At 41.9% G+C, this 26,257-nt stretch overlaps 1 protein-coding gene across 1 annotated transcript in view; it reads left to right on the top strand.

Moving 5' to 3' along the window:
* MRAP2 (melanocortin 2 receptor accessory protein 2) overlaps positions 1–21,537 on the top strand; it is a 53,603-nt gene extending 32,066 nt beyond the window's left edge. The window contains exons 3-4 of the mRNA XM_029224331.1: positions 5,310–5,409; positions 21,032–21,537. Of these exons, the coding sequence (XP_029080164.1) occupies positions 5,310–5,409; positions 21,032–21,425 (494 nt within the window). The 3' untranslated portion in view covers positions 21,426–21,537. The remainder of the gene's footprint in view (positions 1–5,309; positions 5,410–21,031) is intronic.
* The last annotated feature ends 4,720 nt before the right edge of the window (positions 21,538–26,257 follow it).

Raw genomic sequence — 26,257 nt, forward strand, 5'->3', positions numbered from 1 at the left:
TAAGATACTTTGGGAAGAACATTCCAGAAAGTGCTCCATGGCAAGAGCAAAATGGAACACACAAGGAACAATGAAGAGGTCAGCCTGGTGCCAGAGGGGTGAATAAGAGGCAGAACATCAGGAGACAAAGTCAGGTGATGGGGAAGAGGGCACTGGGGCCTTAGAGGTCAAGCTAAGGACTTAGGACTTATGACATTTTCTCTGAGAAGTCATTTGAGGGTTTGGAGCAGAAGCGTGGTACCTAGTTTGGGTTTCAGTAAGATCACTCTGCAGCTGGGGAAGGCAGGGGATGAGATTGGAAGCAGAGACCAGACAGGGGGCTATTGCCAAAATCCAGGCAGCTGCTGAGGTGACTTGGACCATGGTGGGGGCAGTGGAGTGGTAAGAAGTACATATACTCTGGATCTTTTTGAAGATAGATCTGACAGGATTTGTCAGTGGGTTGGCAGTAGGGTGCAAGAGAAGGAGAAGGGCCAAGGATGATTTGAAACTTGTGATCTGAGTAACTGGCAGTATGAATTGCCATTGACTGAGATGGGGAAGACTGGGAGAAACAGCACCACCAGGAGCTCATTTTTGGACTTGTTCAACTGAGACCCATCAGACCTCCAAGAGGACATGAGGGGAGAGGTAGGTGTACAGTGAAGGTATAAATTTGAGAGTCATCAGCATATTCAAACCCAAGAGGCTGGTTGAATGAGTATTGATTAGAAAACTAAAGAGGTCCCAGAATTGAGCCCTGGGACACCCTAGCATTTAGAAATTGGGGGATGTTCAGAAGAAAGCAGCAAAGGAGTTTGAATTGAATTTATAGAAAGGTAAGAAGAAAATTGTGTGATTGTGGTTTCCTGGAAGCCAAGTGAAGAAAGGGTTTCAAAGATGAGACCATGGAATGTGTCACATGCTACTATTATGGTCAAGTAAGTCGAGGGCTGAGACTTGACTCTTGGATTTACAGTGTAGAAATTAATGGCAATGAGCTTAAAAGCAGTTTCAGTAGAGTGTTAGGAGTAAACACTGCTAGAATTGGTTCAATAAAAAATGAGAGGAGAGGAACTGGAGACAGTATGTACAGGCAGATCTCTCAAGAATTGTGTTATAAATTTAGGGAGGAAGAGAAATGGGGCATTTATGAAGGGCTTGGCTAGGTGAGACATTTAGATAAGCAGAAGCAAAAGCCTATGAGTCAATGAGTTTACATTTTAGCAGGACCAATCTGGCAGCTGTGTTGAGGTGAGACTAAAGGAGCATCCTCTGATTCTGAGCCATCAGTGGTGGCCACAGTCTGTACTTTTGTCATGTGCCAACTTGCAGATAATGCCAGATACATGCGTGGATGAGTCAGCAGGAAGCTGACTCATCAAGATAGGAAACAGAGCTAGAGCTAGTGAAGGCTTGGAGTAAGACATGTGATGGGGAGCACAGTAGAGACAAATACTAGAACCCCACTGTTGGCTCCTTGCCAGGAATTCATACCACAGAACTGACCTTAACATCGTAGGAACCAGAAGTGGTATGAAGACAGTGCTGGCTCTGGTGTCCTGAACCCTCTCTTTAAGCATTAACCCTCATTTTTCATACAACCACGAGATGGAAAGGTCACAATTTATTCTTTTTTCTTTTTTAACTTTTATTTTAGGGACTTCCCTGACAGTCCAGTGGTTAAGGCTCCACCTTCCAATGCAGGGGGCGTGGTTCAATCCCTGGTTGGGGAGCTAACATCCCACATGCTGCATAGTGCAGCCAAAAATTTAGAAAAATTAAATAAATAAATAAAATAAAAAATTTATTTTATATTGGACTATAGTTGATTTACAATGTTGTGTTAGTTTCAGGTGTACAGCAAACTGATTCAGTTATACATATACATATATCTGTTCTTCAAAATCTTTTCCCATTTAGGTTATTACAAGATATTGAGCAGAGTTCCCTGTGCTATACAGTAGGTCCTTGTTGGTTGTCTATTTTAAATATAGTCGTGCGTATATGTCAATCCCAAACTCCCAATTTATCCCTCCCCCCCCACCCTTCCCCTTTGGTAACCATAAGTTTGTTTTCTAAGTCTGTGAGTCTGTTTCTGTTTTGTAAATAAGTTCATTTGTATCATTATTTTAGATTACGCATGTAAGTGATATCATATTTGTTTTTCTCTGACTTACTTCACTTAATATGATCATCTCTAGGTCCATCCATGGTGCTGCAAATGGCATTATTTCATTCTTTTTTTATGGCTGAGTAGTATTCCATTATATATATATATATACCACATCTTCTTTATCCATTCCTCTGTCAAAGGACATTTAGGTTGCTTCCACGTCTTGGCTATCGTAAAAAGCGATGCAATGAACATTGGGGTGCATGTATCCTTTTGAACCATGGTTTTCTCTGGATATATGCCCAGGAGTGGGATTAGTGGATCATATGGTGATTCTATTTTTGGTTTTTTAAGGAACCTCCATACTGTTCTCCATAGTGGCTGCACTAATTTACATTCCCACCAACAGTGTAGGAGAGTCCCCTTTTCTCCACATCCTCTCCAGTATGTCTTGTTTGTAGACTTTTTGATGATGGCCATTCTGCCTGGTGTGAGGGGTGGAGGGGAGGGGAAATAGGATGGGATGGTTGCTCTTGTCCTCCCCTATAGTGGAAAACATGGAGAAACATATCATACCAGTGAAAACCGTGCAAGCTGTCAGCTTTCAGCTCTGTTTCATTCCATTTATTAGATGTCAGGCTAAGGGAAAGTCATTTTATTATGACACATCCTATTTGGAATTCCTCTGGGCAATTTGCTCTACCCTCTTACTATAATGGTCTCCAAGTAGCTCAGTCTCTAGGCAAGACAGAAGTAGCTGTTCGGCTCTATTAGAACCCCCTGTGGAAGGCTTTCTTGGCTTCCTTAATGAACCAGGCTCCTTGGAGCCTCACTCACTCTATGTAAACCTCTGTTCTGACTTCCTTCCAAGAAAGGGTGCTATTGGGGAAGACCAGAGGCTCTGCATTCCTCCTTTTACTGCAATGCTCACGTCTGTGAAACTTGGCATATAAATAAAACTTCAAGAGAGTTTGGTTATTCCTGAGATGAGATGGAGATCTCTGATATTCTCTGAAAGGGGCTCAGGGTGAGAAAGTGCCCTGGGATTGGGCCATGTGACAGAGGATGAGGTAGAGGAGAATTAATGGAAATAATCTGAGGAAGCAGAATTTCCTTTGGAGAAGAATGTGAATCTGAGGAAGCAGAATTTCCTTTGGAGAAGAAGCATATTGTGATGAGAAACCTGGATACCACATTATCAAGAAAACATCTGAAAATGCCATTGGATCTCGGGGATTTTCAAATTCTAACCAAAGCTCTCTTCATTCCCACTCTGTTCCCTCATGACTTTGCTGAGGGCTGAGACCCTCCCAGGTCCCACGTTATTGTTGCTTTGTGATCCGCTCCCTGGGTCACTAGAAGGACGGGGGCAAGGGACTAGTCTGGGTCAAAGGCACCCTCCTCCATCCCTGCCCACTCTGGGATAGGGGACTGGAGGACTCATAGGGATCCAGCCACCATTGGCGGTGTGAAAGCTGTCCTCATGAGAACCCCTTCCTAGTAAAGAGATTTGAAAATGAATCAACACGACTAGATTAAATTCTCAACTGAGGATTTTATAATTCTGGTGGGTCACTGTAGAATTTCCTTTTGCTATGCAGGCAGTTGATGAAGTGTAGGGTATTGAGCTGTTGTTTATCTGCACAATGATGCTTCGCAGTCTGTGCCCCCTTAACTGAGATGCTATTGTTACATGTTGCACTTGTGCACATGTGTTGTTTTGGTACTTGTCCTTATGTCTTGTTTAGGCCTCATTTCCATTAGATCTTAAGGCAAAATCTACAATTCCTGTTTCTTTGGCACTCTTAACCCCAGGAAAGATAAATTAGTTTTGCATCCAGAGTGCTGAATAAATGTTGTTGAATAAAAGTTGTTAACCTCTAGGCCATAGTATATGTAGAATGAAAGTATGAATTATGTGAAGTAAATTACTAATCTGATTTCTTCATGTTAGAGTGCTATATACTTATAATTTAGTTAGAATAATGCTTTGTATTTTAAACACATTTAGTGCATAAGTTCTGTTTACCTCTTTTTTTTTAATTGCTAAGTATCCTCATTGTATTGTCACATAGGTAAACTTCTTAGAATAGATCAGAAAATGTAAAATACTTCAACTCTGTTGCCTCTCCCAGACTTAAGACCCTATTAGGAAGGTACCAGGTTCTGGTAGACAGCCTGGTCTCATCCCCATCCGAGAGACATACGCTAGTGACTATTACCCATGATAGGATCAAGGAGAGACCCATGTAGAGAAGCACAGACAAAAATGTCATGGGGTTCACAGGAGGGAGCAAGCACATCTGTTGGGGAGATTAGGCTTTGTGAAGGAGATGGTGTAAGGAATGGGCTTTGAAGGATAGATAGACTTCCATTAGCTCTAGCCTGGGGACAGTTGTTCCAGCTGGTGAAGGTACAGGCCCCTGAAAAGGTGTGGGTATTAGGAAGTTGTGCCTAAGAGTTCAGATAAGTACAGGGATACAGTGTCCCCTAGTCCACTTGGAAACATGAGTTTTAAAGTAGGGGTAAACTGGGAGAAAATGATCATTTTAACAATAATAGCCTGCAAATGTGTGTTACCTTTTTCTCAGATGCCAGACGTTGTACAAGTTCTTTGTATATGGAATGTCTTCTAATCTGAAAAAGGTCAGGTCTATTTTCATTGAAGCATTTTTCATAAAAGAGCAATATTATCAGAGCTATGATAAAGCAGATTTGTACAGAGATGAGGCACAGGGAAAGGCCAAAGTTAGGAAGAGCACTCAGGAGGTCATTTGTATGTTCTCTGCAAGATGTAATGAAGAGCTGAGTTATGCCAACAGGAGCATGTGTGAAAATACAAAATTGGGTTGGTTTGAATCAGAAGTCATTTTAAACATCATATTGCAGTTTCTGCTAAAAACTGGATTTTCTAACTCAAAACACTTCAGTGGAATCTTGAGGACCTAGACAGCCCATTTTCTGTCTTAGATTCCTCCACTGGGATGTGGAAACCAAGAGTCTGGAGGACTGACATCTCTTAGTAGTACCTGAGACAGAAATCCGGAGGCACAGATTCTTTCCTCATCCCTGCATCTTTGACTGATGGGTCAAGATTGTCTCAGAAGATTGTTGACATCTTTTCTCATTTCATGTATCAAAAAGCGCAGGTTCCTCAATTATTTAAGTTTTATGCTGCTATGAAATACTAATCCCAGTATTAACTGTCTTGTAGATTCCATTGTGATTGGATTTTGGATTGGTCTCGCGGTCTTTGTGATTTTCATGTTTTTCGTGCTGACTCTGCTGACCAAGACAGGAGCCCCACACCAAGAGTAAGTTTGGGCTGTTCCTAAATGTCCGTTAAGCTCCACAGGGACCAGAAAAAACAGAAATGGGATCCGGGGCTGGGGTTGCTTCCAGTGGGTGGAAAGATGGCCCTGGTTATGGATGTGCTGTCTGGACCCAGTGCCTGTTGTGTGGGACCTGCCTTCCTCCTGGTACTTTGCCTCTTGCCTCTGGGGCTCATTTTCAAGTGAACCCTTGTGCACCTGGATTTCTTGGTCCTTTCCAGTAGTCTAACTGCTGATCCAGCCTCAATTTTTATTTTGAAGGTATTATTAATTGGGATGTATTTTCTCCTTATTCCCAAAAGAATTTAGATGACTCATCAGACTGAAAACAGTGAAAAAAGACAATAGCAAAAATAGGATGAAAACTAGCTTAGAAAACGTTTTGAGGAGCAGAGAAATAGTTGTTACTAGATACACAACTGAATTAATTATTAACAATAGTCACTGAATTCACCATTAAGTTACCTTGAAACGAAATAAAACGGAAACATTAAGGATTATATAATTTTCATGGCGTGGTAAAGAACATCCATGTTGGGCTTTGAATTTATGGAGGAAATGATTACATGGATGCTTAAAGAACGCTGAGTAATGTCACAATGTATTTGGTCAGTTATGGTTTGCAAAACACTCAGAACTGTTTTAGAGGATTTTCTTTTATCCAAACTCTTCCAAGAAAGGGAAAAATAATAACTTATGTTGGATACCTTATCAGTCAGTCCCAGCAGGCAACAGATAGCACACTCAAATTAGGTGATTAGAAGAGCTTTTTTTTTAAATTTATTTTTTATTGAAGTATAGTTGATTTACAATGTTGTGTTAATTTCTGCTGTACAGCAAAGTGACTCAGCTATACACATATATCCATTTTTTAATATTCTTTTCCGTAATGGTTTATCCCAGGATATTGAATATAGTTCCCTGTGCTATACAATAGGACCTTGTTGTTTATCCAATCTATATGTAATAGTTTGCATCTACTAACCCCAAACTCTCATCCCATCCCTCCCTGACTCTTGGCAACCACATGTCAGATCTCTGTCTGTGAGTCAGTTTCTGTTCTGTAGATAAGTTTATTTGTGCTATATTTTAGATTCCACATATAAGTGATACCATATGGTATTTGTCTTTCTCTTTCTGACTTACTTCACTTAGTATGATAATCTTTAGGTCCATCCATGTTGTTGCAAATGGCATTATTTCATTCTTTTTTATGGCTGAGTAGTATTCCATTGTATACATGTACCACATCTTCTTTATCCATTCATCTGTCGATGGACATTTAGGTTGTTTCCATGTCTTGGCTATTGTGAATGGTGCTGCTATGAACATAGGGGTGCATGTATCTTTTTGAATTAGAGTTTTGCCTGGATATATAGAAGAGCTTTTAATAAAGGGACTAGTCACAAGTTGTGGCCCAGGAAGAGGGTGGCCCCCAGGATAGTGCAGGATGCCAGGGCTCAGAACACTGAGGAGTAGATGCACTAGATCTGAAGGGGGTCATGATTGGCAACCAGGAGTCCTGCAGAGAGGCTGGCTGAGAGGAACAATGGTCAAGAGTCACAGTTAGTCCAGTGTGACCTCTCAGGGAGGGAGCCTCCAATAAATATCCAGACCTTTCTTCCCCTCTCCTACCCCTTTCTTACCTTTGCTCCCCACTGGTGAAGCCCACACCACAACCAGTGGCCAGAGCCTCCATCAAAGGTCAGTTTCCTGGGGCACAGAGCAAGATGGGGATGGGTAGAGAGCGACCTGAGAGAGTAAGTGGAAGAAACTGAGCACAAATCCTCACATTTCCATTGGTATCTCCCTTCATCCTCACAGCCTGGCAGCGGCATTCTCATTGTTGTGTCTCATCACACAGTCTGCGGCATCTGCTGTTCAGTCTTCAACCTGCACTTGAACTGTAACAACTAGTTGTAGGTAGAGAGAAGAGTTCAGCCCATCACGCACCTATTTTCAGACACTGAGGTCTGGAAAAAAATTTAAACACATGTTAAATGAAAAGAAAAGATCATTTTATTGAAGCACATGGAGATGCATGGTTGAGAATCTCTATAATAGTCACTAAAAAGCCACTAAAATAATATGAACTTTCCCTTTTCTGTCTCCTGTTCTCATAAACATCTGAACATGCCTTTACCTCACTTTAAAAATATGGTGTGGATTACAGCAGTAGTAAGAGAAGCCAAGGACAAACTCAGATTAGGGTACATCTTGTAGAGTGGCCAGGGAATAATAACTCCCTTTATCTTCCTTCTCCTCGGAGGGACAGATGGATTTTTGCAGGGTTATTGAGATCTATTTGTTTGATGTAGGATGCAGGTGATTTTACAGATGGGAACACCCTAGCCCAAAAGGGAACATGACTTCCTGTAATGATTAATTTTATTTGTCAATTTGTCTAGGCCATGGCACCCAGATATTTAATCAAATGTTATTCTAGATGTTTCTGTGAAGGTTTTTTTTTTAGATAAGATACCATTTCTGAATAAAACTGATCATCCTCCATAATGTGGGTGGGCCTCATCCAATCACGGGAAGGCGCTCCTAGAAACAGATGGACCTCCCTTGAGCAAAAAGGAATTCTGGCAGAGGCCTGCCTTCAAACTCTTCCCTGGGTCTCCAGCCTGCCAGCCTACCCTACAGATTTTGGACTTGCCAGCCTCCACCATCACATGATCCAATTCCTTAAAATAAGTCTGTCCCCCTGCCCTACCCCAGATGGATGGATGAATGGATGGATGGATAGATAGATATAGAAATACACACACACACACACACACACACACACACACACACACACCCTGTCGGTTCTGTTTCTCTGAAGAACACTGACTTATACATTTCCTTAACATTTCACATCGACCCTGGGTAGCTGAGACTTGAATTTCCAGTCTTCCAATAGGCAGTTCATCCTTCTAGTAGATGGTTTCTCTCTTGATGGTGATTCTGAGTCATCTCAAACAGGGGTCATTGTAACTCTACATGCTTTTAATGAGGCTAAGGAGAAAGTCTAACCTTTTTTAATTTTTAGTACAATAATGGATCAGCCCTCAGGACCACATTTTAAATGCTTTCTTGAGTCTGAGGCAGTGTGAGACATGGCATTTGGCTGTAGTATATCATAAGCAAACTGAAAGAAACAGACATGTGGAAAAATCCCTAAATGGAGCAGTTAAAAAGGATTTTAGATCTTAGTAAACTTGACATTTATTTGGCAGGAATTTTTTCTAAAATAGACATTATTTTCTCCATTCAGCCAACTTTAATATAAAACAATCAATTTTAAGTGTGCCTGTGATAATTAGGCATGGAGGAAAGAATGATAAATCATTGAGACTAATAATAAAAGCAGGTTTTTTTTAACATTTGCCACATGCCAGGGTCTGCTGATCATTTTATATGTGTAATCTCACCAAGCTTCACAAAAAGATGAAGTAAATCCTATAAGTGTTCAACTTATAAAGTTTCCCACTTTACGGATGAGAAAAATGAGGCTGAACCACTCATATGACGATTCACAGGTTAAAAAACCAAAACAAAACAAACAAAACCTTTGGAGCCAGGCCTCAAACTAAAGTCTCTTTGACTCTAAAGCTCCTATTATTAACACTACATTAAATTATCTCATGTCAGTAATTTTAAATCTCCTTCTTATATTACAACAAAGATACTAGCAAGCAATCAGATTTGTTTTCTTTTATCACGTATTGGATCAAGCATGGGCTCTGGAGTCAAACATTTCCAGATGTACTGGAACAGTTTACTAGATTCTTAACCTCTCTCTGCTTGAGATTCCTCATTTGTAAAAATAAAATAGTATCTGCTTCCTAGGAGTACTGTAAATGTTAAGTGAGCTGATGCCTGTGGAGCTGCTGGTACACGCTGGGCTCACAGCGGGCAGCTCTCAGCGAAGATCAGTCCACCCCTGCGTGGCTGATGGAATCCTGGGGAGAGCTGAGGGGTGCAGGTAAAGAGCAGGAGGGAGAAGAGGACACCCATCCTCCCACGAGACAGCCAGGCCCTACGCATTCACGTTGGAGCTACACATGCCAAAGTGTGGCTTCCTTCTACCCTAGCTTCACCTTGGGTGTGTCTCTCAGTGAAAGAGTAAGATGATTTTAGAAAGGAGACTAAGCAGAGAATCTTGGTGATGGCTCAGAAGGATGTCTGAATTCTGACTGCTTTATATAACAGGCTCCCTGGGCAGTTGGTCACAAAGAACTTCCTCAAGTAGGATATCAGGCAGTAAGTATCTTTTTTGGAATATGACTCCGACATTCTGGTTAAGATCCCCAATCAGGTCTGCAAGCTCAAAATGGACTAGTGTTGAATCTACCACTCAGTTCTATCTCCTCCTCCATGGAGGCATCCCGGGCAGGCTGAGCGTCTCCCTAGGAGCTCATCATTGCTGATGCATGGGAAAAGCACAAACATTCCCTTGAAAGGAGTAAGATACAAGGATGACAGATAGGCTTCTTCCCTGAAGTTTCCAACTTGGGATCATATTAGCATAAGAACTTCATTTCTAGAGTCACTGCCTACTCATTGGCTTCTGTTCAGGAGAGGATGTGTCATAATCAGACTATGAGACAATAACAAACAGCTCCGCAAATCTCAGTAAAACACAACATGGGTTTACATTGTGTTCAAGCTACACATCTTCTGAGGGTCGGCAAGGGGTGGACAGAAGCTTCTCCACTGTAGCTGCAGCATCTCCAAGGCTCAGCCTCCCGGGTTCCTGTGACAGGGAAGGCGGCATGAAGAGATCTCACACCTGCCCTTCTGTCCTTCAGCCAGGAAGTGGCACACACCCCTTCCTCTCACAGATCATTGGCCAGAACCAGCCACAGCCACCTGACCGCCAGGCTGGGCAGGGTAATCTGTGTTTCCAGGAGGAGAGAAGAACCAGATATGAGTGAGCACTAGTAAAGCAGACCAAAGAGGGAGAAAGACTCTTATAAAGCTGACATCGCCTTTCTTAAAAGCTTCTAGGTCCAAGAAGCAGCTTTAATGGGGATTATTTTTCTCATGGAATATCTGCTGTTGTGTGTGGGAAAAAAAACCCTCTTACCTGGATCCTTTAAAGACAATGAAGATAAAAGAACCATTTTTCCTGTGCTTTTTCTGCTAAGGAGCTATTTACTCTCTTTACCATCTTGTTAAAGTATTATTACCGCATTATCATAAATCTGCCAGAGAGAAAGAGTACGGGAAAGGCTTGTACCACATTTTTATGTTGAATATTTTGGACATTTTTTTTTTAAAAAAACGATCAAACCCCAGACATCATACACCTCAAATACCCTATTTTGTAGCCTTTGCTAAGTGCACTTTGTCCAGGCAGGGATGGTCTTCGTTTAGGGGTGAGGACAGGATTGCTCATGACCTTGTAAAAATGGAACTTACATTTTACCTTGAGTTGCAATTTTCCTGAATATGACACTTACTAAAGGAGGGGTACAGCGCACCTAAAAGCTAATAGCAAGAGAATGTCTGTGCTCAAGGTCTTTGATAATGACCAAGGTCACAGGAACCAGCTAAGTGCAGATGTAGTGCAGAGTGGTTCCTGACGAAGAGCCGCCATTCTGAAAGGTCTCCATATATCAACAGGTAAAAAATCCAACTGCTTTATGTATCTGATTCAAGTTATACACCTTTGTTCAGGAGTCACTTTTAATTCCCCATCAGTTACAAGGTGTATCCTGAGTGCACAGCTATGGGTGTGCTGAGGGTCATGCTAAGGTAGTAGAATCCTTCTTGCCTCAGAGAGACTGAAATCTCCCTGGCAAGTTGGAACTACCAACGAAAGCAACCAAAAGGCACTTTCACACACACACAAGGATTTGGTTGGTGCCACTGTTAGGGCTTGTTACATGAGATAAGGCTCTCAGCACAGGCTATGGCTCCTGTGAAATGGTTATTATTATTTTCTCACTGGTGGTTCATCACAGAGTTTAGTAGGTCTTTGGCTTACGCATCTCTAAAAGTCCACTGAAAGTGACTGCTGGAAACATTAGGTTCCCACAGGCTGGACTGCCCACCACTTTTCATGACCGGGGCGAACCTGAGGATAGTCAGGCATGCTAAGACTCAGTACAGCAGCAGGCACTCCATTTGTAAAAACTCATCATAAATCTGGAAAATTCCTAAGGGAATAACCCAGAATCTTACGGGTGTTTTCCCTCTGCCAGCGAAGGTGGGAGAAGTCTGCCCTCCTGACCTAACTTCTCGTAGGGTCCCAGAGGAAGGAGCACATCCCTAAACACTGGAGGTGCCTTTCACAGGAATCAGGGCTCTGGACCACCTGCAGTTACAGCCGTCCAGTGCATTGATTGAGCGTCGAATGATGGCAAGGCCCTTTGAGAGATGCAAAGATGAATAGTGTACAGCACAGCAGTATATGGGAGAGAAAAGAGCATACCAAATAGCTCTGACATGAGACAGGAAGGGCTGCATCCTGTAAGGCAAGGTCAGTAAAATCGAAAGGAGCACAGAGGGGGGCAGATTCCTCCCTGCTGGGAGATCAGAGAGTCTCCATGTAGGCAGGGACATTTGAGTTGGACAGAAAAGGACGTATTTGATTTTGACAGAGAAGGGGTAGGAGGAACAGCACAAGCAAAGGCTCAGAGGGGGACAGTCAGGTCCCATATGGCCGGAAGGTAGGGTTGGTGAGGGGACTGGTGGGAGCTGACACTGGAAAGGCCATGTGATGTGGGAGAGGATGGTCTGAAAGATCAGGCAGAAGAGTTTGGAGAATCAATGAAAGTTTTGTGAGCAGGGGAGTGTCATGGAAGCAAATGACATGCACTGCAAATGCCAGAGAACTGGATGGGTGCTCACGATGGAGGATCTCTATTCTGGTACAGAAAATCCCACAGGTTCAGACAATACATGACACAACCCAGAGTGAGAAGAAGAAAAGACCAAGAATCAGAACAGTCTGAACAGTCTTTTTACTCTGGCTGGTGGAGTTTGGGGATGTCACAATCAATAGGTTAAGTCCAAATTGCATTTCTTATAACAAGCTGAAAAAGAGGAATAGAGATTCTTAAATAAGTAAAACAAGTGATTTTAAGATTCTATCAAAATAAACAGTTGTCATTTTTCAAAAGTTAGGATGACACGGGAGAACTTCTTGCAAACACGCTAGCTAGATCTCAGTTTCATGATGACAAAATATAGAATAGGTAGGAATGTGACAAAAATAATGAAAGACACTAAAATTCTTGGTGATTCTGAATTTTCTAATTGTCTTCATATGTTCAGGCTCCTATAAATACCATAGATATTTACTAGATGGCTTGTAAGTAACAGAAATTTATTTCTCACAGTTCTGGAGGCTGAGAAGTCCAAGGTTGAGGTGCTGGCGGGTTCACTGTCTGGTGAGGACTTGTTTCCTGGTTCATAGATGATGGACTTTTCACTGTGTCCTCATATGGAGGAAGGAGAGAGGGATCTCACTGGGGCCTCACTTGGAGGATTAGGTTTCAACATGGGAATTTTGGAGGAACACAAACATTCAGTCTATAGTACAAATATTCTTCAGTATCCTTTCTTTTCTTTATGATACTTATAACATGATATTAATTGCTAGCTCAGTCAACATCTCACAGTTTCTCGTTCTTTCAGTGTTCCAGTTATTGAAGTTTATGGCTTCTGGTTTTAATTATCATTTTAATCAAGGTGGTATTTAAGAAGTTAGCCCTTGTAATTTTAAATTTTCACAGGTGTAACCAAGGCTGTGGAAGAACAAGTTGATTTTCAACTGTTTTAACTGCTCTGATAGGTGCCAGTGAGCATTACTTTTCCATATGCCAACTGAGTTTCAGAGAATGGGAAACTCGCAACTAGCCTTCTTCTCTCTGTCATGGCACCCAGGTTATCTACCAGGACATGTTTTATAAGGTTGGAAAGACAGCCTTAACAATATGGCACATGTTTCCTGAAAACTGAATTAAGGCAACATCCAGCAGCAGAATCCCCCCTGCCTAATTAGTGAGCATCCTTTGCTATTCCAACATTAAGTGTACAAGAACATTTTCAGGTGTGACTCATGAGGGCTAGTCTGCTTTAAAGACTGGGTAACCACTGGGTGGGGAGAGATTCACTGGGCTTTATTGAAGCCGTTCTTACCAATAAATGGTGGGAAGTCTCCCCAGTGGAACCTGAGTCTCCTGCAGCCTCCAAAGTGGGCCAGTTATAGAAGGTGCAAGATGCCCTTGCAGTAGCTCTGTGGTCTGTGAGCTCCAACAATGCAAGGCAGGAGGTGCCATAGAAGACTCTAGGACAGAGCTTGGGGACGTGGGGAGCACTCCAGGGTACAGCCAGAGACAGTGCTTCCCTTGGCCAGAAACAGGTGCAGGGCAGTCCTAGGTGTGGCTAGTTTGCTGAATCTCTTGTATCTCTGGAGCTGGAGTCACACTCAGGATCTCTAGTAACAGACCATCTGTCTATTAAGGCTCACCAGTCCTTATTTTCAGCCTTACCTGGGTATGCCCTCAAATTGATTGCCAACCCTGGGTACGCCCTTGAATTGATTTCTGCAACTGTAGGAGAGGCCTCCTGCCAAGGCAAGAGTTGCTTTAGTTTTGTGATCTCTTCATGATTGATGCATTCACTCATTTAACAAAAACTTAATGAGCACCTACTCTATGCCTAGTACCGTGCTGGGTACTGAGGACATAGACAAGAAACACACAATACCTGCCGCAAGAGCTGATCGTCTTAAGGAAGGTGCCAGACAAGTAAAGAAATGGGCTCAATACCGAGTGAGAAGGCAGATGGAGAGAAACACCCAGTCCTCTGGGAGAACATCCCAACTCAGACTGGAGGAGTCAGGGAAGAAGGTGGCACCTAAGATGATTCATGAAGGGCCAAGAGGAATTAGGCAGGTGGGTTCCAGTTTCAGTAATGGCAGAGTAGCATGTTTCAGTATAACCCTGCAGATAACAATTTAAAACCTGGACAAAGGACTTCCCTGATGGCACGGTGGTTAAGAATCCATCTGCCAATGCAGGGGACATGGGTTCGATCCCTGGTCCGGGAAGATCCCACATGCCACGGAGCAACTAAGCCTGTGCACCACAACTACTGAGCCTGCTCTCTAGAGCCTGCAAGCCACAACTACTGAGCCCGTGAGCCACAAGTACTGAGCCCACAAGCCACAACTACTGAGCCCGTGTGCCTAGAGCCTGTGCTCCACAACAAGAGAAGCCACCGTGATGAGAAGCCCATACACTGCAATGAGAAGCCCGCACACCGCAATGAAGAGTAGCCCCTGCTCACCACAACTAGAGAAAGCCCATGCACAGCAACGAAGACCCAATGCAAGCAAAAATAAAATAAATTAAAAAATAAATAAAATAAAATCTGGACAAAATATAATGAATGACTATTGGAAGGTATTGAAGAGTGAATGTTAGCATACAAAAACAGAAGGGAGAAGGGATTTTGGCCCTTGAAGGAAGGACACTTCAATAGTTTATGTCTATGGTAATATGGCTTTTAACCTGAAGTCTGCCAATCCACAAACCTGGTATATCTCTTCATATATTAAGGTCTTCCTTAATTTCCCTTTGCAACATTGAAATTTTCAGTGGACGGGTCTTACACATCCTTTGTTAAATTTATTCCTAAGTATTCTATTTTTTTTTGATGCTGTTGTGGATGGAATTTTTTTTTCATTTTCTTATCTTTCATTACCTGTGTGTAGAATACAATGATTTTTGTATAAGGTCAATTGAAAAGAAAGTTCTTCTTCTTTTTTTTTTTTTTTAACAGTCCTGGAACAACAGGGTAAACATATGGGAAAAAATGAACCTTGACCCCTATCTCAACATAGATCATAAACCCAAAGTAGAAGCTCCTAGAACAGCTCTGTCCAATAGAACTTTCTATGATGACAGAAATGTTCTCTGTGCTGCGTAAGTAGGTGGCCACTGGCCACATGTGGCCATTGAGCACTTGAAATGTGGGTAATATGACTGAGAAACCAAAATTTAAATTTTACTTAATTTAAATAAATAGCCATCTGTGGTTCATGGCTATTGTATTGGTTCTAGAAGAAAGCAAAGGGTTTGTGATTTGGGGGTCAACAATTATTTCTTAGAGAGGATATAAAAAGCACTAACATAGAAGGTAAAAGTTAATAATTTGAAGTTAACTGAAATGTAAAGCTTCTGCTTATCAAAAGACATCTTTAAGAAAATGAAAATGCAAGTCATAGGTCAAGAGAATGTTTGCAACACATACATCTACCAAAAGACTTGTATTCAGAATGTATGACAGAACTTCTACAGATCAATAACAAAAGGTAACCTCAATTTTATAACAGGCAAAATTCTCACACACAGGCTCCTCACAAAAGAAGATAAACCAATAGCCAATAAGGGCATGAAAAGATGCTCAATATTATTAGACATCAGAGAAATGCTCATTAAAATCACACTGAGTGTCACGTCACTCCCACAAGAATGACTGACATTACAAAGATGGAGAGTACCCAGTGCTGAAAAGGATGTGGAACAGCTGTAATTCTCATGCGTTGTGGAGAGAGTGTAAGATGGTACAACCACTTTGGAAAACTCTGCAGTTTCTTATGAAGTTAAGAAACATCTACTGTACGACCCAGTAATTCTACTCTTAGTATTTGCTCAAGAACAATAAAAATGTGTATCTACAAAGAGACTTTTCAAGAATGTTCATAACAGCCCCAAACTGGAAACAACCCAAATGCCCTTTAACAGAAGAATGAATAAACAAATTGTAGTGTATTTGTACAACAGAATATTACTGAGCAAGAAAAAGGACAAACTACTGCTGCATGCGACATCATGGATGAACCTCAAAAGCATAATGCTGGGCAAAAGAATACAGGCACAAAAGACTATATATTGCATGCTTCCATTTGTATGAAATTTAAGAACAGGCTAAACTAATCTGCGGTGATAAAAATCAAAACAGATTGCCTCTGGGAGGTGGAAATTGACTGGAAGTTCAAGAACAGGCAAAGCTAATCAATGGAAATAGAAATCAGAGCAGTGTTACCTGAAGGGGCTGGAAATTGAACAGGAGGAAACTTTCCAGAAGAAAGGAAATATTCTATGTCTTGACTGGGAGGGTGGTTACATGGGTGTATATATCAATAAAAACACACTGAATTTTACATTTAAGATCTATGGATTTCAGTACGTAAATATTGCCCAACGATGAGATGAATAGTAACTAAATAGAAGCAAGCTATGTCCGTGATCACAATTTTTCACATACAGGTTTTTTAGTTTATCAGTCAGGGAAACAAAAGAGGAAGAACAGGGTGGTCTGTTGAGTATTTAATGTTTACCAGACTCTAAGAGAACAAAAATGGGCTTTTCCCTTGTTCTCAGGGAGGGAGAATCAGACAGATTGCACTGTTACCACACCCAGAGGTCATGGGGAGAGAAAAGAGCAGGGGTGAAACAGGGTAGGCATCGTAGTGTCTATCGCCTGGGCTCTGCCCTGGGGAGGGTAAAAACACTCTTGGTCTTCTGTACCTTCGTTCTTCAGCAAGCGGCGGGGATGGTGGTCAATGGACTCAATTTAATCCTGAGAACATGTAGCCTGGGTTATAGAAGAGCTGCTGTACACAGCTGGGTTTCTGGGTTGGCCTTCACACTCAGCTGATGCTCCGGGCAAGCTGGAAAGCTAGTACTCAGAGCTTCTTAGCCTGGAATTGGGGGATGGTGTGACCCCAGCAGTCCTAACCATGCTTTTTCCAAACTTGTTAATCCCCTCTTTTCCTAGGTGACATTTTAGCTTCTTAGGTCACAGGTTGCTGGCACACTCATCGCTGTTCTCAAACATCTTTTATTCTTTTCTTGTCTTTTTTTTTTTTAAACATCTTTATTGGAGTATAATTGCTTTATAACAATGGTGTGTTAATTTCTGCTTTACAACAAAATGAATCAGTTATATATATACATATGTTTCCATATCTCTTCCCCTCTTGTGTCTCCCTCCCTCCCACCCTCCCTATCCCACCCCTCCAGGCGGTCACAAAGCACCCAGCTGATCTCCCTGTGCTATGCGACTGCTTCCCACTAGCTATCTACCTTACGTTTGGTAGTGTATATATGTCCATGCCTCTCTCTCGCTTTGTCACACCTTACCCTTCCCCCTCCCCATATCCTCAAGTCCATTCTCTAGTAGGTCTGTGTCTTTATTCCTGTCTTACCCCTAGGTTCTTCATGACATTTTATTCCCATAAATTCCATATATATGTGTTAGCATATGATATTTGTCTCTCTCTTTCTGACTTACTTCACTCTGTATGACAGACTCTAGGTCTATCCACCTCATTACAAATAGCTCAATTTCGTTTCTTTTTATGGCTGCATAATATTCCATTGTATATATGTGCCACATCTTCTTTATCCATTCATCCGATGATGGACACTTAGGTTGTTTCCATCTCCGGGCTATTGTAAATAGAGCTGCAATGAACATTTTCGTACACGACTCTTTTTGAATTATGGTTTTCTCAGGGTATATGCCCAGTAGTGGGATTGCTGGGTCATCTTTTAAACTTAGGTGAAATGACAACGAGGGGAAGAAAATCATTTACTGAAAGATAAAACCTATTCCTATTAAATTTGCATTAAAGTGGAATTCCATCAGTCTCCCTCAAGTGATTTTTCTCTGAATTCTGAATACATGACCTAGTGAATGTCGTACTTCTGTGTCAATCATTGATCTTCACATCACCTTGCGGAGTGGGCAACGAGACTGGTTAATCAGGCTTATCACTACAAGGAAAAACTCAGGCTTCTGAGAGGAATTCCTCATCTGATGTCACCCAGGTCATCACAGCAGGAGATAAATCTGATATAAAAGTCCCTCTGCTGCCTGGATTGCAAAGCTTCTAGGATTGCTGAACCCTGAAATCCAGGTGATTCTTGATAATCTGGAGGTTAGTTTTTTCTTTTTTTATTGAAATAATACATAATTTAGTAGGTGAATTCTTGGCTTCAACTACACTAAGTAATCAGATGTTTGCTTAAATTTTTCTTCAATTTATTTATTTTTATTTATTAACATATTTATTGGAGTATAATTGCTTTACATTGGTGTGTTAGTTTCTGCTTTATAACAAAGTGAATCAGTTATACATATGTTTCCATATCTCTTCCCTCTTGCATCTCCCTCCCTCCCACCCTCCCTATCCCACCCCTCTAGGTGGTCACAAAGCACCAAGCTGATCTCCCTGTGCTATGCAGCTGCTTCCCACTAGCTATCTATTTTACATTTGGTAGTGTATATATGTCCATGCCATTCTCACACTTTGTCACAGCTTACCCTTCCCCCGCCCCATATCCTCAAGTCCATTCTCTAGTAGGTCTGTGTCTTTATTCCCGTCTTGCCCCTAGGTTCTTCATGACTTTTTTCTTTCTTAGATTCCATATATATGTGTTAGTATATAGTATTTGTTTTTCTCTTTCTGACTTACTTCACTCTGTATGACAGACTCCAGCTCCATCCACCTCACTACAAATAACTCAATTTCGTTTCTTTTTATGGCTGAGTAATATTCCATTGTATATATGTGCCACATCTTCTTTATCCATTCATTTGTTGATGGACACTTAAGTTGCCTCCATGTCCTGGCTATTGTAAATAGAGCTGCAGTGAACATTTTGGCACATGACTCTTTTTGAATTACGGTTTTCTCAGGGTATATGCTGTCACTGTTTGCAGATGACATGATACTATACATAGAGAATCCTAAAGATGCTACCAGAAAACTATTAGAGCTAATCAATGAATTTGGTAAAGCAGCAGGATACAAAATTAATGCACAGAAATCTCTGGCATTCCTATACACTAATGATGAAAAATCTGAAAGTGAAATTAAGAAAACACTCCCATTGCAACAAAAAGAATAAAATATCTAGGAATAAACCTACCTAAGGAGACAAAAGACCTGTATGCAGAAAATTGTAAGACACTGATGAAAGAAATTAAAGATGATACAAATAGATGAAGAGATATACCATGTTCTTGGATTGGAAGAATCAACATTGTGAAAATGACTCTACTACCCAAAGCAATCTACAGATTCAATGCCGTCCCTATCAAACTGCCACTGACGTTTTTCACAGAACTAGAACAAAAAATTTCACAATTTGTATGGAAACGCAAAAGACCCCGAATAGCCAAAGCAATCTTGAGAACGAAAAACGGAACTGGAGGAATCAGGCTCCCTGACTTCAGACTATAGTACAAAGCTACAGTAATCAAGACAGTATGGTGGTTAGTTTTTAAGATCAGATTTTTCATACCTGTAACTTGATTCCATGTCCCCTGCCCCATGAGAACTTGGTCATAAGTGCTGTATCTTGAGTGATGGGATGGGAAAGAAGAGATTTAAGAACTGAAATCACTGAGATTACACACTCCAGAGCCTAATTGTTGTCAGGTTCTATTCTGGACTTGCAAGTGTTCAGACATGATTCTTGACCTTATGGAGTCACTACTTGTGTGGGAGTCACCTTTCTATAAACCTGGAAAGAACGGTGATTAAAGTAGGTGGGCTATCAGGTTATTCAGTTTGCCCCTGCTCTTTCTGTCAGGCACTCATGGGACTCATTGAGAGTTATTTTATTCATCCATTCACTGATTTATTACCATTGAATTGCTAATTTGTTCCACACTAAATGAAACAAGGAATCAGGAACTGGAGTTTTTTTGCACTCTTATAATTGATTGTGTCAATCAAGCAGGAAATCTGACCCCTCCTTACCTTAGCTTATGCCTTTGTGAAATGGGTATAATAATTCTTGGCCTAAGTGACAGCATGGGTCAGGTTTTTTTGGTTTTTGTGTTATTTTTTTTTTTTGCAGTACGTGGGCCTCTCACTGTTGTGGCCTCTCCCACTGCGGAGCAACAGGCTCCGGACGCGCAGGCTCAGCGGCCATGGCTCACGGGTGCAGCCACTCCGCGGCATGTGGGATCTTCCTGGACCGGGGCACAAACCCGTGTCCCCTGCATTGGCAGGCGGACTCTCAACCACTGTGCCACCAGGGAAGCCCAGCATGGGTCAGTTTTGAGAATGGGGTGAGATAAATGGATATGACAGTGCTTTGACAAACATGAAACTCACCCCTGTGAGACAGTATTGTTGTTCAGGCTGGCCTGATGTCGGCCAGTGGTTCTAAACCTGACCACGAGTAGTGATCCTTGGGGATTCTATGAAACTACAGACTACCCGTCCCTACCTCCGGAGATCCTGAGGGACTGTAACCCAGAATTCTGCATTTTAAGAAGCACTTCAAGTAATTCTGATGCAGATGATCCATGGGTCCCACTGAGAAACACTGGTGTGTGATAAAGAATATCAAGGATCCCTCAGCAAAAGGTCTCTTTTCAGGATGGTCCAAGGGCCCTCACCTTGTGACTTTTGCCTTGGGTTTATTTGTGCATGTTCAGAAGTGACGTCTCTCAGTTCTGATGTTTGTCTGCATGCTGTGTACAGAGACTTGCATTCCATAGATGCCGAAAACCATGATTCTGCAGGTAACTAAGCTGGAGTGTAAGCAGTCTTTTATTTTGCTTTTCTTTACAGCAATACAGAGTCTTCGGAGAAGAGATTCAGAATGAACAGCTTTGTGTCAGACTTTGGAAGGCCAATGGAACCAGATAAGGTCTTTTCTCGACAGGGCAATGAGGAATCCAGGTCCCTCTTTCACTGCTACATCAATGAAATGGACCACTTGGACAAGGCCAAAGGTGGTCTCCAGACCACAGCTCTCGACAGTGAAGTTCAACTCCAGGAAGCCATCAGACACAGTGGGCAGCCAGAGGAGGAGCTGAACAGGCTCATGAAATTTGACATCCCCAACTTCGTCCACACGGACCAGAACTCCTCCTTTGGGGAAGATGATCTCCTTATTTCAGAACCACCTATTGTTCTAGAAAATAAGCCAGTTGCCCAGACCTCACACAAAGACTTGGATTGAGAGGCATGTCTTGTAAAGTGTCTTCCTGAAGATGTTGGGTCTGTCTTTGTATAGCAAGAAATCTTCATTCACCAAGATTATGTGTCTTTGTGTATGAGATAGAGAGAGAGAGACAGAGAGACAGAAAGACAGAGAGAGAAGAGAGCCCCCTCAGAAGAATGTTGATTAAGCTGAGTGTTTATACCTTTAAACACATTTGGGGCTTTTTGAGGAACCGAGTATTTACACTGTCTCATCCTCCTTGTCATTGAAAAACTTGGCCATGTATTCAGTGTCAGTGTTCTTGAATGGGGTTTGGCATATTGCATTCCTACCTGCCACTGCCACGCTCTACCTTCAGCAAGTTGCTTTGCCTCTCTGGGCTGCCACCTTTTTAACTGTAAGGTCTGCAGTAGATGATCCATTCTAGTTCTAATATTTTGTGAATTTATTGTTTTGTATTCGGATGAGGCTGGATATACCCAAAGCAGTATAAACCAGGGCGCTGCCTCTTAGCTTTTGTTGTAGCATCCCCCAGGTCTGTAACTCCCACTCAACCCTTAACTGAGCCCAGCTTTTGTCAGGGGCCTGAGCATCTACCGGGACGTCAGGAGTCTCGTTTCTCATGGTCACTGTGGCTAGCATTTCTATTGCTTGTGCTGAAACAGCAGTTCTGAGACCCTACAGCCACCCATGCTCAAACCTGGAGACAGCCCTGCCCCTCCTCTCCTGGGATGAGTACCAATTCATGGTACATTGTAGGACAATCCTGTCCCCAGAAATGTATGGAAGGTTATCAGCTGGGTGAGGGGCGGTGCCTCCTGTGTCTCTGTGTTGGTGTAACTGTGTCTGGTCACACTACTGTACCATTGGCTAGTGAACAAGAAGAGTGCTATTTGCTAGGCTGTTTACCTGGCAGATGTGGCAGTGATGGTCATGTGGCTAGTGTGTGGTCTTTGAGCTGGAATGGTGAATGGGTTATAAATACCCCATCAGCAGATATTCAGGGTGGCCTGGGGCAACCCAGAGTTAATTTCATGAAGGAATCAAACCTGCACACTGTTTTGGAAACGACTTGGTTTTGCACAGTCACGTTGCAGGCATGGCCAGCTGCTAATCTCTGGGTGGCATTTTCATTATGGATTTGTTTACCACCTGTCTTGCTTAAGCTGAAAAATAAATCCATATACTGCACCAGAATTTTCTCAGCTTCTTTGCTTTCACATCCAATTTCATTTAAAAATGATTCCATGTTTATAGTGTCTCAATTTCTATCATCTCTAGGATCCCACTGGTCTGAGTCATGCACCAGATTTCATTTAGGAATTATTCCACCAAAAGAAACCCCTTTCCCATAATATCTTTTGAGGAAAATATTATTCTTTAAGAATCTAACACTAAACAGTAGACAAAGCATGGAACATTTCTTGTAGTTAATACACAGTCTTGCAAAAAGAAACTTGCTATTTTCATTAAACTTGCTATTTTCATTCATTAAAATGTTGATTTTAATAACTTTTACTAATGCAAATATTATTAATAACTTAACAAAATTTAAACCATGGGTTATTTATTATTAAGATTCAAAACTATTTAAGTGGTATCTTATTTAGAAATAGATTTATTAGAAGACTGAAGGATATTCAAAAGATAGAAAAATACCCATGATGATACCATCATTTTTGTTAATTAAATGTCAAGAACTGTGAAAGGTCTAAGATTTGACCCCTTTCGAAAGCTAGCAAGTTAGCATGACACAGTTCTGTGGAAGCTGGCAGAAGACACAAGACTCCTGGGTCAGATACAAAGAACTTTATGACCACACAGCAGGCAACACATGCAACATGTTCATTGGTTCCTGAATCATTTCCTGTTGCTGTTGTAACAAAGGACCACAAACTCAGTGGCTTAAAGCAACCTACACTTATTCTCTTACAGTTCTAGAGTGCAGAAGTCTAAGATCAGTGTCAGTGGGCTAAAATCAAGGTGTCATCAGGGCTGTGTTCCATACAGAGGCTCTAGGGAAAGATCCATTTTCTTGCCTTTTTCAGCTTCCAGAGGCTGCTCACACTCCTTGGCTCAAGGCCCTGTATCACTGTCACCTCTGCTTCCATTTACATCTCTGTCTCTGACCATCCTGCTTCTCTCCTATAAGGACATTTGTGATAACATTGGATTATCTACAGTAATCTCCCATCTCAAGATCCTTAACTTAATCACACCTGCAAGGTCCCTTTTGCCATGCAAGGTAACATATGCACAGGTTTTAGGGATTAGGAAAGGACATGTTTTTTTTGGGGGGGGGCGTGAATTATCCTACCACATTCTTCTCTTTGGCCCCAAAGATTCATGTCCATCCCACATGCAAAATACATCCTTCTTATCCCAACATCCTTCAAAGTCTCAAATATTACACCATGAAATCAAAGTCCAATATATAGTCAAAATAGTATCAGCTCAAAAGTCCTAAATGACATCATCTTATTCATCTAAGTCAGGTATGAGTGAGACCCTTTGTATGATCCATCCTGGGGAAAAATTCTCCATCTGTGGACCAGTAAAACTAGAAACAAGTTATCTGTTCATAAAATGCAATGGTGGGACAAGCATAGGATACCAGTTCTAGACATTCCTGTCCAAAAAGGGAGAAACTGGAAAGGAGAAAGGAGTCACCAGTTCCAAGCAATTTCAGAATTCAACTGTGCTAATTCTATTAGGTTGCAAGGCCCGTAAATAATCTTCTGTGGCACATGGCTGCCCTCTGGGCCTGCAGCTCTACCCTTGAAATTGTCCTTCCTTTTTCTTGAAGGGTAGAATGTATTTGTAACTGAGTAGTTTATCAACCTGTTCCCTGAATGTAAAATTTGGGGGAGTCTGCCAGCCTTCTTTCCTCTTGTTCTGTCTCTGTCCCCAAGTTGGCAGTGTTTCTGCTGGTATAACATTCTCAAGAACATTGTGAGTCTCCTCAATATGTCACATGTGCTCATTCTATCAGACAAGAGGCGTAAATTGCATCACAGAGTCATTCTTTCTTGAGGCAGGGGCATGACCTTTGGTAAACCAAGTCAGTCAGGGTAAGGCAACTTCTACTTTGACCAAAGGGCAATTGTCTAGAGAAGGAGGCACTAGTAGGCCAGCATCCCCAGCAGCTGGGAATAACACACTGGATAGTAAAATCTGGGTAGGACACCACCAGCACCCTTATAAACAATAACAGGTGACATTTATTGGGCACTAAGTGGCCTCTGTGTTAAGTTAATTTTTTGTAAACTTACGGTGAGAACTCTCAACACAGAGGCTTAAAGAATCCTTTTAAATAGGAGTTAAGTCAGGATACTTCTCTGCTCAAAATCCTGCAATGGCTTCTCATTTCACTCAGTGAAGAAGCTGGAGTCCTTGCAATAACCTCAAAGCTTTCCTCCCCCCACCCCCTCAGCTGATCTCATCTCCTGTCCCCCAACCCCGGTTCACTCTGCTCCAGACACAATGGCCTCCCTGCTGTCCCATGAAGACAGCAGACATGTACCCATAGGGCTGTTGCCCTGGCCGGTCTCTCTGCCTGGAACACTCTTGCCCTAGATATTCACATGGCTCCTCCCTCACTTATTTCAAGTCTTTCCACAAATGCCTTTTGTTGTGGGTCAGATCGTGTCTCCCCCCCGCCAAATTCATATGCTGAAGTCCCAACCCCCAATACTTCAGAATGTGATCTTATTGGGAAATAGGATTGTTGCAGATGTAACTGGTTAAGATGAGTTCATTAGGGTGGGCCCTAATCCAATATGACTTGTATCCTTATAAAAAGGGGAAATGTGGACACATAGACATGCATAGAAGGGAGATGATGGATAGGAAGATGTAGAGAGAAGATGGCCATCTACAAGCCAAGGAGAGAGACCTGGAACAGATTCTCCCTCCCAGTGTCGATTCCAGTCCTCAGAAGGAACCAACACTGCTGACACCTTGATTGCAGACTTGCAGCCTCCAGAACTGTGAGACAATAAATTTCTGTTGTTTAAGGCACCCAGTTTGTGGTTCTTTGTTACAGAAGCCCTAGCAACAAATACCCCCTTCTCGATGTTCTTAATGAGGCCAACTCTGGCCATCTCATTAAATTGGGGACTGCATTTCCCTTATCTCTGCCCCGGCACCCCCATTTCCCAGACCATATTCTATTGCTCTTTCTCTACAGCGCTTATCACCTATCATACTCTACAGTTCACGTGACTATTATGTCTGTTGTTTATTTTCTGCTCCTTCTACTAGAATATAAATTCTGCAAGGACAGGGATCTTTATTTTGTTCACTGATAGGTCCCAAGTGGCTTGACCAGTGCCTGGAACACAGTCAGTGGTCAATAAAAATTGGCTGGATGGAGGGAGAGACTGTTTCTTATATTTACAGGTCAGAGAACTAAGGCTCTGGGAAATTCAGTATTTTGCTCGGGCACAGAACCAGTAAATGGCCAATCAAGCTGGGTGTCAAGTAAATAGTGAATGTGGGGAAGGCTTGAATGATTCCCTTTCTGTTGGTTAATATCTTTTGTTCTATCTCTAACTTTTGACCTCTCTCTGTTATTCTTTTAGACTTTCAATCTGTTTTAAGTTTTAATTTTGCTTTGTTTCAGATTAACAAATGAAATTTATAAATTTTAATTTGTGAGTTTATTTCATCTAAATATACTGTGATTACCAATGATGTTTTATTTCTAGCATTTTATTTTGTGATTTCTATTTACTTTGCTCTTCTCCTTTCCTGCTTTATACCTTGCAGTTGTGGTTAAGAGCATGGGGTCTAGAGATAGCCTGTCTGGGCTTGGTTCCATCACTTGCTAACTGTGCAGTCTTCACCAG

The sequence above is a fragment of the Monodon monoceros genome, unplaced genomic scaffold (genome assembly GCF_005190385.1).
Source record: "Monodon monoceros isolate NGI ecotype Baffin Bay Population unplaced genomic scaffold, NGI_Narwhal_1 Super_Scaffold_15, whole genome shotgun sequence".
NCBI lineage: Eukaryota > Metazoa > Chordata > Mammalia > Artiodactyla > Monodontidae > Monodon > Monodon monoceros.